The sequence below is a fragment of the Thamnophis elegans genome, chromosome 3, assembly GCF_009769535.1.
Source record: "Thamnophis elegans isolate rThaEle1 chromosome 3, rThaEle1.pri, whole genome shotgun sequence".
Taxonomy (NCBI): domain Eukaryota; kingdom Metazoa; phylum Chordata; class Lepidosauria; order Squamata; family Colubridae; genus Thamnophis; species Thamnophis elegans.
In genome coordinates, this window is record NC_045543.1 from 121,607,608 (window position 1) to 121,627,817 (window position 20,210).

At 42.4% G+C, this 20,210-nt stretch overlaps 1 protein-coding gene across 7 annotated transcripts in view; it reads right to left on the reverse strand.

Annotated features, from left to right (window-relative positions):
- The window catches only part of GPBP1 (GC-rich promoter binding protein 1), a 43,308-nt gene that overhangs the window by 9,576 nt on the left and 13,522 nt on the right, over positions 1 to 20,210 (reverse strand). For all 7 annotated transcript variants that reach the window (XM_032212604.1, XM_032212602.1, XM_032212599.1 and 4 more), the window contains exons 4-6: positions 2,733 to 2,849; positions 1,113 to 1,236; positions 466 to 689 (exon numbers count right to left, since the gene is read on the reverse strand). In XM_032212604.1, the coding sequence (XP_032068495.1) occupies positions 466 to 689; positions 1,113 to 1,236; positions 2,733 to 2,795 (411 nt within the window). In that variant the 5' untranslated portion in view covers positions 2,796 to 2,849. The remainder of the gene's footprint in view (positions 1 to 465; positions 690 to 1,112; positions 1,237 to 2,732; positions 2,850 to 20,210) is intronic.

Genomic DNA, 20,210 nt, shown 5'->3' on the forward strand with positions numbered 1-20,210 from the left:
CAGGAAGGAAAGTTGGGTGTTTCTGGACTTGCACATTGAGTCCTGAAAGTCCTTGGGCAGGAAGAAACTTGCAGGCTTGCAAACTGTTGGCCTGATCTCCCGTTGCTTGCTGAATGGGAAGGAAGATGGAGTTGCAAGCCCCAGTTGTTTCATCCAAGCTACGTCCGCCTGAGTGAATGAGTAGCTGCAGGAACCCTGGATGGTGGGTGTTGAGCACCGTAGCATCCTTACAGTTTGGTCATAAGGGTGAATGACTACGGAGGTGCTACTGAATCTTAACTTTGAAACCAGGCTGTAAGTAGTTTTTGGGGAGTCTGTCATAAATTCAAATGGTCACTAAGTGACCTGTCATAAGTCAAGGACTACCTGTAATATCTTTCCAATATCAAAAACCAACAATAATTTCATGAAATGTTCTGAATAGTTTCCTTCTGCAAGTACCTGAATGCACTATGATAAACTTACAAAATCTTCAGCTTCAAATTGTTTGGGTTCTTCCTTGCGTGTCTTTTTCAGTGTCTCACATTCAGATGCTTTGTTTTCTTGTGATCCTTGGCTTTTTCCAGACTGAAAGCTCCTGGTGCGAGCACGTGAACTTCCATTATGATATCCTGCTCTATAGTTTGAGTTTTCTGTTCCATTTCTGCCTTGTGAACGCCAACCATTTCTTTCTTTTCTTCCTGAATGCCCTTGAATAAGATTTAAAAGATTACAATCAAAATTACATGCCATGTTGCACAAAATTTATTATAGGAAAATGTAAATGAAACAGTTCGATTTAATAACCGATTCTACTTTACAAGTATGAAGAGTCTTTGGACAATATATATAATTTCTCCAATGACATGCAAGTTTCCAGAAAGGAGCAAGAAATAGTAAAAACATTTATACCACTCTTAATATAATAAGCATAATGTATCTAGTGGTTTTAAGGTATTGCAGAGGACTCAGAACTATGCTAACAATGTTTTTTATTCATTCTACCTATAAATTAAAAGTTATATACCATTTTTTTCAGAACCTGTATAATCCCACTGTAATTGAAAATATCATGATTCTATGTAAATAAACACTTTGATGTCTTATTCAAAGACAAAAAATTACAAACAAACCTCCATTTGAATAGCCACAACTAGGATCCAATCCATCAGAAGAGTTATGCCGTCTACGATTAACTTCATAACGATTTTCTGTCCATGAAAAGGTGCTGGAATGTTTCTCAAAATTCAGTGATGACTAAAGATGAAAACAAACATTATTTTATGTTGTTTGTATCAGAAGCACAAATTAATCAACACGTTATTATGTAAATTTGCTGAGGACTATAATCTTGTTTTAATACCCAACTACTACACTCTAATGCAATCTTATCCTTACCGTTTAAACATTCCAGTGGTGGGTTGCAGGCAGTACACCCCAGTACGGGCATACTGGAGCCTGCCCGGAGCACCAGATACCGTTCCATTACAGTGTTCCGGAGGGCCCACCCACCCAACCGAGCTCCTTACTGGTATTTTAAGTCTTCGGCGCTTCCGCGCACATGCACGGCACGTACAGCGCCTGCGCAATGCTCCACTGAGCAGCTGAAGCATCAAGGAGGCTCACGGAGGCGCTAAGACACATGCGCGCACTGCGGACGCCATGTGGACGCAACCGGGCCCATTCCAACCGTACCGGTTGGAACAGAATCCAGAACCCACCACTGAAACATTGTCACATTAAAGAAGAAAGGTAAATTATACTATATATACTACATCCATTCAAATATTCAGAATAACAGCACTGAAAGGGACCTTGGAGATCTTCTAGTGTTATGAATATGCACACTGAAATACTGAAACCTATACAGAAAACTAACTCATTCATCACTCTTCCTAGATTTTTCTGCTTAAATCCTTTGTAGGACATTTAGATAGTCAAGGATATGAAATTATTCAAAATTTCTAAAAATGTTGATACTACATACAATCTACCTTTTCAGCACATGGTGGAGCTAGCGTTCTATTAATCGGAATACTGCAATCAAAGAAAGTTGCTAGTTTTATTGATTTATTATGCTTCAAACTGTAGATCTCCGGACTATTGTGAGGTGGGAAAAACTTGATACTTGGAATGGAAGTACCCATGTATTCTATTTTGTTAATAAAATCAAGATAGAATGTAAAAAATAAACCACATTCATAAAATTAAAAATCAAAAGATAATATAAATTGTCTTTCAACTTTATTTCCATTTTTTTCTTTTATTCCTCCATACCCAGTAAACTTTTGCAGCAGTTATAAGAAATATTAACAATAAATATGAAGCATTTTTAAATTATATTTAAATTATAATAAGAATACAGTTAACCACGAAAGTGATGCTAAAAAGCCAAATTCAAAACAGTAGTTAAAATATATATTATTAAAAATTAAGAATTGAAGTCTAGTTTCCTAATTTGAAATGTATATCAAATAATAGAAAAAAAGTAAGGATAAATATTTGAAAAAACACCAAAACATTTTAATTGCAGGTTTTTATGGTGTTTTCCTGAGGGGACGTTTAAAAAAAAAAATACAATGGGTAGGATTCCCACATTGCACAAAAATCTGGGTTAAAAAATTCCTTCTTTACCCAGCTCCTTAGTACTTCTTTGAAAACCTCTTATGGATGACTGCAACACCTACTATTGCATGGTAAACGGGAAAGGGAAAATTGCCTGCATTAGTAATTTAATAAGTAGTACAAATAACCTTTTGTGATGGTGGTGGAGTAGGAAAATTAAGCCAGGCTGGAGCAAAGTCATGCTGCGCCATTTAGGTCCAGTCTTCCAATCAGTGAAACAAGGCTTCAACACCTCATGACAATACCTGTCAAACAAATGTCATAAGTTTTTAAGTATGATAAACTTTAATCATGGGTCAATTAACAGATTTTTTTTTTTAAAAAACCTAGAAATACAACTAAATAACACCAATACATAATAGCTTTGCAAAGCCTATTTGGAAAAGAATGTTAAATGGACAACACAGAGAGATCTCATATTTTGAACCAAGAATTTTAAATGTCAACAATTTTAATGCTGTCATCAAAATTTACATTTTATCTAATTAAAAAGATATATATTAGCATTTTAAGATGATGTTTGGATGTGAAAATGTTTCCTGTATAAACCCTTTAATCAAAACCTCCCATCTGCAAGTGAAGGAGAGAAGGACCTTACATCTTTAATTCATACTGCAGAAGGATTTTAAAAACTGGAGACAAGTTTTTTCTATACAATTATTTTCACCCCACCCAGTTAAGTCTCACCAAATAAAATGAGACATACTGTATTTTTAGGAGTATAAGACGCACCTTTTTTTCTCAAAAACAAAAAGGTTGAAAATCTGGGTGTCTTATACACCGAATACAACAATTTTTTTGCCTTCCAAAGCCCCGCCCCTTCACCAAAATGGCTGTGCATGCCCTTATGGAGGCTTTCAGAGAGCTCCTGGGGGCTGGGAAGGGCAGAAATGAGCAAAAAACTGCCCCACCCACCCCCAGCAGCACTCTATAAGTCTCCATAAGGCTATGCATGCATTTTTTTTGACAAAAATGGGCCTGTTTTTGCCAAAAACGGGCAGGTTTTTTGTTCATTTTTGCCCCCCCCCCCTCCCTGGGCCAGGAGCACTCTGCAAGCCCCCCCCAAGGCTATTCATGCCTTTTAAAAAAAACGAGTTTTGGGGAAAACGGGCCATTTTTGGGAGGTTTGCAGAGTGCAAAAAACTTTTTTTTTCTCTTTTGGAAAGCTCTTTAACTGATTGATGAGAATTACATTGATCAAGTGCTGTACCAGCAGAAACACCTACTTATCTACTGTGTTTCTCTCTCTATTTCTCTCTCTATCCCTCTACCTACCTACCTACCTACCTACCTACCTACTACACACACTCTCTCCCTCTCCCTACCTATCTACTGCATTTCTCTCTCTCTACTTCTCTATCCCTCTACCTACTTACCTACACACACTCTCTCCCTCCCTACCATATTTCTCTCTCTATTTCTCTCTATCCCTTTATCTAGAATGCAGCCGCGCGAGCGATTGTGGGTGCACCTCGGTACACCCACGTTACACCTATCCTCCACGAGCTGCACTGGCTGCCCATTGGTCTCCGGACACATTTCAAGGTGCTAGTCGTTACTTTTAAAGCCCTACATGGTATCGGACCTGGTTACTTGAGAGACCGTCTCCTGCCAGTCACCTCCCAAAGACCTATTAGATCCCACAGACTAGCCTCCTCCAAATTCCATCTGCCGGCCAATGTTGGCTGGCGACTCCCCGGGGGAGGGCCTTCTCTGTGGCTGCGCCGGCCCTCTGGAACGATCTCCCCATTGAGATCCGGACCCTTACCACCCTTCCGGCCTTCCGCAAAGCAGCTAAGACCTGGCTGTTCCAGCAGGCCTGGGGCTGTTGAACTATCCAGCCCCCTTCGAGGTTATGACTGTTGTTGTATTTTAAATTTCTGTTTTCTATTTTTATTTTTGTACCCCCTCCCCTTCTGTTTGTTAGCCGCCCTGAGTCTTTCGGGAATAGGGCGGCATACAAGTCAAATAAAACCTAAACCTATCTCTTTCTATTTCTCTCTCTTTATCCCTCTACCTACCTACACTCTTTCTCTATCTCTCTCTATTTCTCTCTCTATCCCTTTATCTACCTACCTAACTACTCACTCTCTCCCTACCTACTACTGTATTTCTCTCTCTTTCTCTCCTTGTCTATCCCTCTATCTACCTACCTACTTTTTTTTTAATTTGCCTCTTCAAAACTTAGTGTGTCTTATACTCTGAAAAATACGGTACTTTGAATCATATAGAGACCACGTTATTTGCATAGCCTGTGACAAGATAGGCAGCAAATAAATTTAATAAATAAATAAAGCAAGGCTATTCACAATTAATAAAATAAATGTAAGGTAATCCTGGTGCTATAAATTGAGTGAGTAAAATACAAAAATATCCATCTTAAACTCCTGCAGAAAAGGTGAGATAATTTTTTTTTAAAAAAATAACCAAACCACTTCCATATTTTAACAAGAAAATCATATGCCCAAAGATTTGAAATCTGTGCCCACAGATTTGAAATCAACTCAACAGTCTATCTTAACTTGGGCATAACTAAAGTTCAAAATTCTGATCACAGAAGAGATAAAAATAATGCCATACAGTAAATGAATCACTTATTTATCCTCCCCCACTCAAGTTAAAAATCAGTTCTGATTATATTTACATGTGGGTACTTTAAAAAGTATTGCAAATCCTACCCAAAACAAGTAATAAGGTATTGTTGAAGGATTCATAAAAATACATTCAAATTATCTCATCAATTATGCAGTGTATATGGACTTCAAAGCACAGGCAGGCTTATTAATATTAATATTATTTAATTATAACATTAAACTGAAGTAAATATTATATTTTTTCTTAAATCAATAACCCTAACCTTTACAGATCTAATTTAAGAAAACTAGCCCAGCAACCTTAAGAAGAGAAATATTTGTCAAGGAAAAAAGCCTTCAGTCAAACACTTTTCTAAAAAAACAGTTATCTCTTATTCTGCCCAGACTTTCATCCAGGTTTTTGGTAAGAATAGTTTCATAGGCATGCACACCAAATACAAAATAGATCCAATCAGATTCACAATATTTATTCTGCAGCACATTTTCCATCACACTACTTTTCCCCCTTTTTCCTTCCCTTCTTTTTCCTTCCCTCCCTCCTTCATTCCTTTCCTTCTTTCAGCTATAGAAAACTGCCAGGATTATTTATATTACAATGCCCTCTTCTGCTTATTGAAATATACACAAGAATAATGCTGACATAAAAGAGTGGCATGAAACATCAAGCAATGATACAATACAGGTCTACTTTTATTGTTTCAGCACTTGTTCTTCATTTGACACACACCTATGGCAACCATGAAAGAGATTCCCCCTCCTCAAGAATATTTTCCAACAAAGCTGAAAAGATAGAAGGCTATTATAAAAGAATCGTTAAGTAATTTTAAAAGAATGAAGAGAGAAACTGCAAAGCATGGGGCTGCCCCTGAAGAGTGTCCGAAGACTACAGCTGGTCCAGAATGCAGCCGCGCGAGCGATAATGGGTGTACCTAGATACAACCATGTTACACCTATCCTCCGCGAGCTGCACTAGCTTCTCATAGGTCTCCGGACCCGCTTCAAGGTGCTAGTCGTTACTTTTAAAGCCCTACATGGTATTGGACCTGGCTACCTGAGAGACCGCCTCCTGCCATTCACCTCCCAACGACCAATAAGATCACACAGGTTGGGCCTCCTCCGGGTGCCATCAACCAGACAATGCCGGCTGGCGGCTCCCCGAGGGAGGGCCTTCTCTGTAGCTGCACCGGCCTTGTGGAACGAGCTATCCGCAGAGATCCGGACCCTCACCACTCTCCCGGCCTTCCGTAAAGCGACCAAGATCTGGCTGTTCCTGCAGGCCTGGGGCTGTTGATTAATTTCCAGCCCCACCTGATAGAATGAATGTTGTATTAATTTTTAATATTGTATTTTTAAATATTTTAAATGTTTTACTGTTGTGAGCCGCCCAGACTCCCAAGGGAGTGGACAGCATACAAATTTTATTAAAGTTCAAAGTTCAAGGATATTGGACAGACAGATAAAATTCTACTAAAGATAATGCATATAATTTGTTTCATAACCCCAGCTTGTTTGCAAGCCAACCAAGCTGCAAAATGGGTACGCTTTTCTCCTTGCTCTAACAATTGGCAAAAGCATGTTATTTCTTTCAGCTCTATGCTGGCTAAACATAAACAGAAAGGCAAAACAAACTGCAACTTCTGAACTAGAAGAAAGTTGGAGGCATATTTGTTTTTGTTTTTTCTGTGTGCTTGCCCTATTCCTTCTTTCCCTATCTAATAGGGTCCTAAGCAAATTTCTTAGCACTTCCTAATTGGTTGACATGCCAACTCCCCAACTAGGTATATGTTGCTCCCAAGCCAGAGAACACAGAATAGCTTTCTTTCCAACAATGTACTGAATTTCTAACATTAGGTTAGGGGAAACTAATGGAATGATCTCCAAAGCTGTCAAAATACATCAATCCTATTCATAATTCCACACAAAAAGATAAGAGCCAATGTTTTGACAATCAAATTTGTTAATAATTTAGCAGTGTTCAGAAATAACCATGAAATAAATAAAAAATTGTGGCCAGTACCAAATCAGTTTTCATCTTCTCTTGCAACCTTTGTAATATATAAAAGGTGCAATGATTTGGAATTAAGTGATTTTTCTTTTCTTGCAAGGAGGGGGTGGGGGGAGTCGGCCAAGCAAACTCCCCTTCAGATTCAGTGACCTGAGCATGGTGAAAGAGAGGAATTCTCTTCAATGCCAGATCACTTCTGCTTTTCTATGTATGAACAAAAAGATGTTCTTTTCTCCATGCACAGAATGGTTTGGTTAGCACTAGGGGGCATGACTCCATCCATGAAGGGACAACTCTTAGCAAAAAAAGAGGTTTCTCACAAAGCACTTTAAAAAGCTATGAAAAAAGAAAAAATGAAGCAACTGTTTACCAAGAGCAATTAACAGAAACTGCAGGAATGCTCAATGTTCATAACCACTAGCTTATGCAGATTGATATGGATTCCACATATTGAAAAAGCCAAGGAGCACTTTTTCTACAAGTAATGTTACATTTGCTTATTTTATTTTTATATATTAAAAATAAATAAATTTATATGACTTCCCAACACACACACAGGTCACTCTGGGTGGCTTACATCAAAAACTCACAATATAAAAATCATAATCCCCCATCCCCATCCCAGCAGCAATACAATCATATTTATTAAAGAAGTCATATATGGTAAAACATTTTATATCCATTTTTTTAAATGGCTCCCTGTAAACTATTACTTCTGAATCCAGGGTCTTCATATAAATTATCTTAGTATTTAGATAATGTGTTGGCTTCCAACTCCATTTGATGCAGTAGAATAAGATAGTAACATTGAACCTCAACTTTTTACTTTCACATAATAGTATAAACTAGCCATTTCTATCAAAAGAAATCTATCTAATCAGTAAAACCCAAAATCAAAGTTTCATTTTTCCACCTCAAGCACAAAGTCCAAAAGCTGTTTCCAAGTAGAAACAAAAATAATTGTGTTTTTTTCTTTTATCAAAGCAGTCAACTTGGAAGTCAACTCCTTATCTTTCTTTTTCCCTTCTTTTCTATACTTTTCCTTTCCTTTTTCTCTCTATTTTTCCTATTAATTGTTTTTGTATTTTTATATTTTATATTATAAATTAATTTTAAAAATTGCATTAGATAATTATAAGAATTATCTAAATTCACATAGTAGAATTTTGTCACTCAATCTAAGCAGATTTCATCTCTGAACACCTAAGGATGTTTCTTGCAAATGCCATGTATCCTGAATAACTCAGAATAATAGACTACAAAGATAATTTAACTAAACAGAAAATACATTACATCTATATGGAGAAAATTACCTTTACAGAGAAATGTACCGTATCTCATTTCCAAAGAAGAATGTCTTTAAGTTTGATAACATACCATCACACAATTAAGAATGCTCCCATACTTTGAATTAATGCAATTAATGCAATCCTACTATTAGTACCTTACTATTACAATACCTTACTATTATAATTACAATACCTTACTATTACAATACCTTACTATTAGTTTACGATTCCTATTATGTATAATGTTAAAAAATAGGTATTGTAATTGGGGGGGGGGAACAATTGGGAAGACATGAAGATGTTAACACATACAAGTTCTATATGTTTATTCATTAGGATGAGAGGCAGTTATTCATGGAACTCTGTTCTGTAAACCACATTCTAATCTTTACATGGAAGTCCATTTTTATGTTACTTTCTTTACAAACTATCTCTCAGCAGTGCTTCCAGATAAATCAAGATATTTTTTTTTTAAAAAGTAATGTATTAAATGCATGGAGAAAAAACAGCTTCACTTGGAAACAAAGAGTTCCAGGTGAACAACATTGGTGCCATGAAAATGTTTTACAAAGAGATCTCCTTGTTATTATTCTGTTAACTGGTGGAATATCTAGAAGATATCTTCTAAAAAGACTTGGAGAAAGTTATAAAAAAATTTCTCAGGTAGTGGCGAAAGGTAGTATTATCTAGTCTATCGGATAGTTAGCTTCAGAATGTTGAATTTCAATCAACATTCCCACCATTATTATCTCATATATTTCTTAAAGAGACAACCTGTGTTAAAAAAGAGCCAAATAATATTTTAATGTTTACAATACTGTGTGTTTGGCAAAACATATATTATTTTCATTATTATTTTCCATTTTTTAGATAATGAAGTTTCTTCCAATATTTTTTGATATGGTTTCCTGTGACTAGCAAAAAGTTTCTGACCTTAAATATGGGAATATAAAAAACTGTATCACTGATTATGTTGCTTTAGCTTTTTTGTTATTGTCCATATTATATACCCAAGACTTTTTAAAAGCATTACCTTGTGCATTCCATTAAACTTATCTTAACCAGGTTAAATACACCAAACTCTTTCAACCATGCACCGTAAAGCCAACTCTAGTTTCTCCCCATCTTTATTATCAATCTTGTTAATATAATATTGGTACATAAATTTTCATACACTTCTGTTAAGAGTTCCTTCAAAGGACCAATATATTACATGTAAGTTGACTATATTCTATTATCTGGACCCTGTTCTAGTTGTGTTAAAACTGCAAATATACGTTCAGCTTTTGACCTACCTTGATGCCAACTGAAAAAGATTAGCATGCAGGCCAAATCTAATAAAGGGAACTAATTTCAGTATGAGTAAAATTATTAAAAACCAAGCAAAGCATAATAGCAAATTGTAAACCGTTAATCGATATATTACTGTGTTTCTTTTCATCCTTGACTGAGGAAACAGACAGTTCAATTTTCTTACAAATGCCAAATGGGGGAGGGGCTCTTCCACAAAGAAAAGTGTCACATCACAGATGCCGGCTTTCTGGGTCCCATCAATGGTATTATTTGATGAAAAGGACTCAGAGCAGAGAACACCAAAGGACCCCAGAATTAATTATAAAAAAGTAAAGTACAAATAATTAAAAGATTTAGGCCAGGGGTGTCAAACTCAATTTCATTGAGGGCCGCATCAGGGTGATGTCTGACTTCCGGAGGGGGGGGTGACAGGATAGGGGTGGTCAGCTTGACATCACTCATGTCAGGGGCACCTGTGGTGGCCAAGTGCTAAGGCAGACTTCCCCTCAGGCCATTCCTATCTCATTATAATATCCTTCCTTCAGAAGCCATACAGATTCTTAACCATCTGCCTATCATGGTGGAGATCACCTTGTTTCCAGGGACCATGACACCAAGGACCCCAGAATTAATTATAAAAAGTAAAGTACAAATAATTAAAAGATTTAGGCCAGGGGTGTCAAACTCAATTTCATTGAGGGCCGCATCAGGGTGATGTCTGACTTCCGGAGGGGGGAGTGGCAGGATAGGGGTGGCCAGCTCGACATCACTCATGTCAGGGGCACCTGTGGTGGCCAAGTGCTAAGGCAGACTTCCCCTCAGGCCATTCCTATCTCATTATAATATCCTTCCTTCAGAAGCCATACAGATTCTTAACCATCTGCCTATCATGGTGGAGATCACCTTGTTTCCAGGGACCATGGCTGGAAGGAAACAAATGGGGCTTCCGACTTCCTGTTCGCTCTGGTTCTTCTGAGGTAAATCCTCAGCACCCTCTTCGCGTCCAAGGTGTGCCACTTTCTCTCTAATGGGTGAGAAGGGTCCAGGCAGAAATGGGCAATATCAGCTCCTGCGAGCGATGGAAACAAGAGCTCACCTTGGGTACGAAGGAGGGGTCCAACCTTAGCACTACCCTGTCCTGGTGGAACACGCAGAGATCTTCCCTGTAGACAATGCCTGCAGTTCAGATATCCTCCTGGCGGAGGTGATGGCCACCAAAATGACCATCTTAAGTGTCAGGAACTTCAGAGAGACAGTGCGTAACGGATCAAACAGAGGGCCTGTCAGAGCGTCCAACACCTTGTGTCCCAGGAAGGGTACCTGTGCACCATGTGCAGTTTAAGATTGGAGGCCCCCTTGAGGAACCACCTGATCATCGGATGGTGAGTCAGTGTCTGAGATCTTCCACCCAGGAGTACCGATGAAATGGCCGAGACCTGTCTCCTAATCATGTTGGGAGCCAACCCTCTGTCCAGCCCCGCCTGAAGGAAGTCCAGAACTTGTGCAAGTGGCCCGGACCGGATCGAGGCCCCTAGAGATGCACCATGTTGAAAAGGCCCACCATGTAGCACCATAAATGCGCTCCGTGGAGGGTCTGCGAGCTGCCTGGATAGTTTGTATAACCCTGGGGGAGGAGAGATCTTCCCTCAGGATGCTCCACTCAAACGCCAAGCAGTCAACTGGAGCCACTGAGGGTCAGGGTGTTCCAGCGACCCCTGACTGAGGGGGATCCTCTCCTGGGGGGTTCTCCAGGGCCTGTCCACCAAGAGGAATTGGAGATGGCAAACCAAGGTCTTCGGGGCCAATGTGGGGCAATCAGTACCACCTCTGCCCCCTTCCGCAAGATTTTTTGTATGACCCTGGGAATCAGGGGTAAGGGTGGATAGGCATAGAGGAGCCCCCCGTGTCCGGTACCTGGAGTAAAACCTCGGGAACTGGGCATTGAGAGGGGTGGCGAATAGGTAAACCTCTCGGCATCCAAAGTGCTCTGCCAGCTCCTCAAAGATTGCTGGCTGCAGCTTCCACTCTGAATTGTCCACCTCGGTCCGGCTGAGCCAGTCAGCTCTGATGTTCTCCCCCCATGCTATATGTTCTGCCCTCAGAGAATGCTGCCTAAGGTCATAGGCTATCCGAGGTGCTTCTGCGATTTCTCATAGTTGGACATCCAATTCTGAGTTTGTGGTGAGTTCCGGCATGGGGACTGGCCTGTCTGAGCCTTTTGCCATGGCTAGAAGGGTGCTATGATTCTATGACTAGGATTAGCTCAAAAATTTTCTTGAGTGTATTATGAATTCTTTGAGTTCAATTCACTTGTCGGCCTCTAGGGTGCGTTGCCAGAATTTGTAGATGTAGGCGCAGTTCACGTGTCAGCCACTAGAGTGCATTGCAAAACTTTGTAGATGCAGGCGCAGTTCACGTGTCAGCCACTAGAGTGCATTGCAAAACTTTGTAGACGCAGACGCAGTTCACTGGTCAGCCACTAGAATGCGTGTAAAGATGAAGTGAGGAAAGCTAAGGCTCACAATGAAGAAAGGCTTGCCACAAAAGTAAAAAATAACAAAGAAAGCTTCTTCCAACATGTTAAAAACAAGAAAAAGGTTAAGGAAATAATTGGTCCATTGCTGGGAGAAAGTGGCAAGAAGGTGACGAGCAACAGGGAGAAAGCAGAACTATTTAACTCATGTTTTGCATCTGTCTTTACCCAAAGGGATAAAACAGTCCAACCTATCAAAAACAGCACCACAAAAATCAGATTAGGAACACAAGTTGAAATAGGGAAGAAAATGGTAAGTGAGCACCTGTCTACCCTAGACGAGTTCAAATCACCAGGACCGGATAGATTACACCCCAGGGTTCTGAAGAAACTAGCAGACGAGATCTCAGAACCACTGAACTATATCTTTCAGAGATCCTGGAGCACCAGGGAACTACCAGATGACTGGAAAAGAGCTGATGTGGTTCCAATCTTCAAAAAAAGGGGGGGAGGAAACAATCCAGGAAACTATAGACCTATCAGCCTGACCTCAATACCAGGAAAGATTCTGAAAAAGATAATCAAGCAACGAATTAGCGAACACCTAGAAGCAAACAAAGTAATAGCTAAAAACCAACATGGGTTTGTCAAAAACAGATCATGCCAGACTATTGCATTCTTTGATAATGTGACAAAAGTAGTGGACCAGAGGAATGCCGTCGATATAGTTTACTTGGACTTCAGTAAGGTATTTGATAAGGTAGAGCATAACCTACTACTAGATAAAGTAGAAGAATGTGGGTTAGACAGCATCACCACCAGATGGATGTGTGACTGGCTGACCAACCGTACTCAATGTGCAGTCCTCAGCGGAACTGCATCTTCATGGAGTGGAGTACCCCAAGGCTCTGTTCTAGGCCCAGTACTCTTCAACAACTTCGTCAATGATTTGGATGAGGGAATAAATGGGGAACTCATCAAATCTGCAGATGACACCAAGCTGGCAGGAATAGCCAACACTCCAGAGGATAGGCTTAAGATAGACAAACTTGAACATTGGGCACTATCTAATAAAATGAAATTCAATGATGAAAAGAGTATGGTTCTACATTTAGGCAAGAAAAACAAAATGCACAGGTACAGTATAGGTGGTACCTTGCTCAACAGTAGTAACTGTGAAAGGGATCTTGGAGTCCTAGTGCAGTGGTCCCCAACCCCCGGTCCGCGGACCGGTGCCGGGCCGTGGAGTACCTGGCACCGGGCCGCGCAGCGGCCGGGGGCCATGATCGCTGCAGCGGCCGGGGGCCGCCACCAAAGGACCTTCCCGGAGTTGCTTTTCTGAGCAACGGGGAGACAGAAGGGACAAAGTACCGTCCGTTTTGCCCATGCCACGAGGGCAGCAGGAAGACTAGGACAGGGATCTCCTCTTGGCTCCAGCCAGGGAGAGAAGCAGCAGAGAAAGGTAAACCAGCATTTTATATTTTATTTGCTTTATTTGCTTTGCGCCCGAGTGGGGCGGGGAAAACACCTCGCCAGAGGCTGCTGGAGAACTCTTTCCAAAGAGAGGGTCTGGGAACTGGGCGGGCGAGATTGGAGCGGGGAGCCAGGGAGCGCACTTGCTCCCCTTTCCCATGGCCTGCCTTTCTCCACGGAGCCTGTGGATGCGGCTGCTGGCTGTGCAGGTGGCCTGGAGGGAACCCCCGAAGCTCCTGGCATGGCCCTGGCATTGGAGATCCGCGTTTCCAAAGCGTAGCATTATTTCACTCCTCTCCTGTTTTTTGTGGGGGGAGCTACGAGAAGCGGGTGGTGGCACTTGGGGAATATTTGTGTCCCCGGGAGATCTGCTCTTCCCCGCCCCTTACCTCCGAAGGGGAGGCCAGGCGTGGGAGAGAGTGCTAATGATAATGACCGATTCCCTCCTGTTTCTGTGGGTTTGGGGGGTGGGGAGAGAAGGTAGTTGCAGAGCCTGGACTGAAGTTAGGAGGCTGACTCGCTACAATAAGCAGTGACCATTATTTGGAGGAAGAAAAAGCATAGCAGTGCGACGGAGATTCACTCTTTCAGAACCTGCATCATCTTTTTTTCAAATTAAAAAAAAAAGCCTTTTAAACATTCTTATTCCTAAAGGCAAAAAACCCCATGAGGCTTGCTGGAGAACGGAGCGGAGGTGACGTACGAGGGGGAGGCTGGGCGCCATGGTGGGGGAAGCTGTTGCTGAAATAATTCGATCTGTCAGGAACTCGGAGGTGGGGGGGAGGTCAGTGGGAAGCCTTTGCCGGCCCAACGCCAGCCGTAGCTCTGAAGTTGCTTTCCTTTCTACTGAATCCCCTGCTCAGCAAAGCAAGTCTGGGGAAGTCCTTTGCGCCGGCTAGAAAAGGTCTTCACTCCCTCCCTCTTGCAGCACGCCCCGATGTGAAAAACGCCGAGATCGGCACACTTGGGGCTGCTGCTGCTGTGATGTCCAGGGAGGCTCCGCTGATCTAGAACCCATCCACGGGGGGAGGGATCGTCTTCCCGAATGGGCTGGTAAGGGGATAGAAAAGGTTTTTCTCCAGTTCCTGGTTTCAGCTTCTTGGCTCCATTATCTCATTATCTCTTTCCAGCTTCTTTTGTTGAGCCTCTAATTAAGGTTCATTTTTATGCCTTAATAAAGATCACCTGGTTAAAAAGAAGGAAGAGGCTCCACTGGTCCGGAGCCCATCTGCAGGTTGGGAAGGAGGGAGAGACAGACAGAAAAACAGACAGACAGAGACACAGAGAGAGATGCACACACAGAGTGAGTGAGTGAGTGAGTGAGTGAGTGAGTGAGTGAGAAACAGATAGACACACACACATACATATACACACAGAGTGACAGAGAGAGGAAGGGAGGGGAGAGGGATAGAGTGATAGAGAGGGAGGGAGAGACAGACACACACAGAGTGTGTGATTAAGTGAGTGAGTGAGAGAGATAGACACACACACACACATACACACAGAGTGACAGAGAGAGAGGAAGGGAGGGGAGAGAGATAGAGAGAGAGAGCTTTCAATTTGTAGGGATGTAACCTGGCTGTTTTTGCCTGCTCTCAAAAAGATGAGCAGGGTTGAACCTGGCTAATAATTGGAGGGGAACCCACCTGGGAATCTCAGTACTGTATATTTAATAGTAAAATATTAAAAATTGTCCAAAAGCAACAATGACAATTTTCATACTACTGCTAAGAAAATTACGACACATCAATAAAATTATAGGAGCTGAGTTTAACTCAAGAGAAACTTTTCTAAAGGTAGACAGTTATATAACAATTCCACAATTCTGAAAGAACAAGCTTGTTCTATATGAAATTTAATGCTACAGTAGAATGAAGTAACACTGAAGGTAAGTGCAGGTAGTCCTCAATGCACGACCACAATTGAGCCCAAAATGTATGTTGTTAAGTGAGAAATTGATTGTGTTTTGCCCCATTTTACAATTTTTCTTGCCACATTTGTTAAGTGAAACAATTTTTTTAAATCAAACATCCCCCCCCCCCCGTCAATGGTGTCCCTTACCTAAAAGTCCACTGGGTAATTTTGGTCATTTGCTCTCAGATGAACCAATCTCACTGTTGTTGCAGGAAAAAATGGCACAATATTTATTTATTAGACTTATATATGCTGCTTTGGGCTTCTGATGTTCGCTGCAGCGCAAAGGCTCCTGGGCCGTGCGCAAAAGCTCCTGGGCCATGCGCAAAGGCTCCAGGGAAGAGAGGGAACAACGCCCCCGCACCCCTGCGCGCGCTCAGCGGGCCACGGTAAAATTATCAAAGGCTGACTGGTCCGCGGTGATAAAAAGGTTGGGGACCACTGTCCTAGTGGACAACCATTTAAATATGAGCCAGCAGTATGCAGCAGCTGCCAAAAAAACCAATACAGTTCTAGGCTGCATAAACAGAGTTATAGAATCAAGATCACATGAAGTGTTAATATCACTCTATAATTCCTTGGCAAGGCCACACCTGGAATATTTGCATTCAGCTTTGGTCACCACGATGTAGAAAAGATGCGGAGACTCTAGAAAGAGTGCAGAGAAGAACAACAAAGAGGATTAGGGGACTAGAGGCTAAAACATATGAAGAACGATTGCAGGAACTGGGTATGTCTAGTCTGATGAAGAGAAGGACTAGGGGAGACATGATAGCAGTGTTCCAATATCTCTATTTTCCAAAACACCTGAGGACAGAACAAGAAGCAATGAGTGGAAACTAATCAAGGAGAGAAGCAACTTAGAACTGAGGAGGAATTTCCTGACAGTTAAAACAATTAATCAGTGTAACAGCTTGCCTCCAGAAGTTAGGGCTGCCCCAACACTGGAAGTCTCTAAGAAGATGTTAGATAGCCATTTGTCTGAAACGGTATAGGGTTTCCTGCCTAGGCAGGGGGTTGGACTAGAAGACCTCAAGGTTCCTTCCAACTCTGCTATTGTGTTCAATTCTGCTCTTTGCCCAGTCACCCCCACCCTTGGATGGACCTTCAGGGGTAATCTTGGGCCATATGGGGCCTCTCCTCCCACTTCTTGCAGGCTCTGCAGGGCAAATACAAGAGCCTTGCCTCTCAGGGCTTTGAAAAAAAAACACCTTGTGCTACTAAGAGCTGCTGTGCTCTCACCTGTGGCCTCCTGCTGTTAGCAATCCTTTCTCTTCCTTAAAGGGGAAGTTTGTCCTTAAAGGGAAGACCTTCTTTAAAGGGGAAGCCTCAGGAACGATCTGAGCCTCGTTGCCCTGTCTGGGCTTCTCTGGCTAGTCAGGCACTCAGAAAAGGATTGAATAGGGCTTGCATAAATCGTGATAGCAAGGTTGCTGGAACACAGGATGACAAAGCCCGAAGTGTCCAAGGAAATCCTCATCTCGAGGGAGGGGTCCCCTTCTGCAGCCCTGCCAGGTGAAGAGAAACCTGGTAATCTTTCCTCAGGTTCCAGGCGGAGAGGGGGGTTCTTCCTGCTGCTGGCCTTGTGGCAGATCCCTCTGCCTTTCATAGTTGGAGCTAGGCTTGGGGGGGGGGGGGGATTGATCCACAGCCTGCCTCTTTAGCTCCCTTGATGGAGATATGCCTCCTTTTGGCCTTTGCTTCCCTCCCCCGCCCTTGGCTGATGCCTCTGTGATGGTTTCTAATCTTTTTAAGGGCTCCTCAGTGCCTCCAGTGGTTGCTGGCTGCAGGGCTGAGTGCTTGGCTCCTGCCGGCCTCCTCTGAGCTGCTGGGGGCCACCATCTTGGACCACGTGGTTTCAAAAATGCCTCCCGGCTCCAAATTCAAAAAGCTCCTCTTTGCTGGAGCACATGGAAACGGCTTGTGCCTTTGCAGGCTGCTGCGCGGCTTCCGCTGCCACTGGGGGCTCTCTCTCTCGCCTCCCCCTGCTCTTTCTGAGCCTCTCCGGCTCTCCTCTTGTTCTCTGGTGATCGCTGCCAGCACAGGCACTCCGAGGCATTTTTAAACACCGCGGTTCATCGTTCAACCCGAGGGGAGCAGGGGAGCGCTCCAGTGCCCTTAGAGCCTCCTTGGGCATTGCCCATGCTGCAGGGGCCTTTGCGGAGCTCGCTTGCCTATCTTTGGTGAAAGTCCTCACTTAGCACCCTGGGTCTCGTTCTGTGACCTAGGCTGCGTGCCATCTTAGCGGTTGCTGCGCAGGCTTTCTACCCCCATTGGGGGTTTCCTCAGCCTCTAGTGATTGATCAGGCAGTGTGGAGGCAATTTCGATCACTTTTGCAGCAATTTAAAAATTTTCCTTTAAGTTTCTTCAGGATCCCAGGATGAACACAGCTGTCCGTTGATGGACTGAGTCGATAACTGGGTGGAGCTTGGTGACCAAGGCGTGGCTAAAAGACCTTATCTGACTTAGTCCAATCAAGAGAGGACAAAGTCAACCCATCCTGGATACTCCTCCCCTCACTATGGAGAAAACAGAGCTCAGAAGGGTAGTATGTGGCCCCACCGGGCCCAGGAAAATGAAAGTCGGGGGACCATGCGCGGGCCTCCCATGCTCCATTTTTGCTGCCAGAGGCACCACAGGCTGGTCCTGTGCTGTTTCCAGGGTAGCCTCGCGGGAGGATCTAAGCACCCCACAGGCCAGATCCAGTCCGTGGGCCTTGAGTTTGACACCCCTGATCTAGATTGTCATGGTGATTACAGTTTTCCACTATAGCTTCAATTATGTATTAATTATAAAAGTCACTTTTAAAAAACTAGGACTCACTATTAAGCTTTAAGCAAAGAATATATATTAGGAACCATATTAAATGCATTATAAATTGACCAAAATTATAAGCTACAGTAAGTTGATTCAATACTAGGAATCTATTGAAATTAGAATATCCCATGTAGTTAAAAAGGGGACGCAGTGGCTAAGACGGTGAGCATGTCGATCAGAAAGGTCGGCAGTTCGAATCCCTAGTGCCTAGTGAGTGAGCTCCTGTTACTTGTCCCAGCTTCTGCCAACCCAGCAGTTCGAAAGGACATAAAAATGCAAATAGAAAAATAGGAACCACCTAAAAGAGGGTGAAAATCTGGGTGCGTCTTATACACTGAATGTAGTTCTGCCCACTCGCCGGCCCAACCCTTTGGCCTCTGCCTCCCAGCAATTTGCCTCCTTTTTTTCTTGTTTTCCTCCCCAAAAGCTAGGTGAATCTTATACTTCGGAGCATCTTATACTCCAAAAAATATATTACATCCTTAACATTTACAGTTTAAAGTTAGCTCTCTACACTCTGAAGACTATATTGTTTAGTAAAATTTAATACAATGTAATAAAATATTGGAGATTGAACTGAGAATTCAACATTAAAATGCTCATAAAAATGAGTCTACCTAAGCCAGATACCATCATCAATCATATTAAAAGCCACCAAGAAGGCCGGTACTGAGCTATACATCCAAAGGCCTTTAGAAGTTATCGACAAGGGAACTCAATGCTGTCTCCATTCTATGACTATGCCTGGGTACACACTCTGTATCCTTCAGAGCCCTTGGAAGTTGCAGCCTGACCACCTTCTTTATAGTATTCCCTAAAAAACAAAGGTTGGAAACTGGATGTAAATTGTCGAGTTTGGTCAAGCAATGTTTTATTCAGAAGATTGCCCCTTCATATTAATTAACCATTATCTCATTCCAACTACATTCACTTCCACTTTTCATTATGGCCTTGATGAGTTAAGAGGGACATGGATGTAACAAACATGTGACTAGTACAAAATTCTGAGGACTCTGACAAGACAGACTCCAAATCTTCCCAGACAGACAGTAATTAGTCAATTCTGTAGGATCTGTACACCCAGATCCATTTAGAGCAGATGCAAGCAACCCTATTTGCTAGATGTTAGAATACTGCTCACAATAGACCTGCAAACGCCTTCTAGACTCTCCTTCCCCAAGGTGTTGGGGTTCCACAATCTTTCCAGCTCGGCAGACTCGCAGAGGCAGTGGCAGCAAGGGAGAGAAGGGATGGTTTCGTGCACATACATCACTTTTACAACGCAGCATCACGCTTGTGCTTGCCCACCACTTCCACAGCCTGATTCCAAATGGGCCTTGGAGTGGTTGGGGGTCCCTGCCTAAGAGGATCTAAATCGACCTAAGCACATCATTGGCTGGCTATCCACTGATGAAGTGACCAGAAAAATAACATTCTAACACCACAAAGTAATCCCTAATAAATGCTTTTACCTGTATTAAGTCAGATTTGCTCTTTGCTTTCCACCAGGTGCACTCAAGGCACCTCTTCTCTCACCATCTCCAGACTCCTCTTAAAAATCAGGAGGTGCTCCAAGGTCAGTGCTGGTAGTCCCCAACTTAACAACCATTCGTTTAGTGAGCATTCAAAGATACAACAGCGCTGAAGAAAGTAATTTATTTTTCCACATTTACATCTGTTGCAGTATCCCCTTGGTCACATGATCAAAATTCTGGCACCGGGCATGTATTTATAACAGTTGCACTGT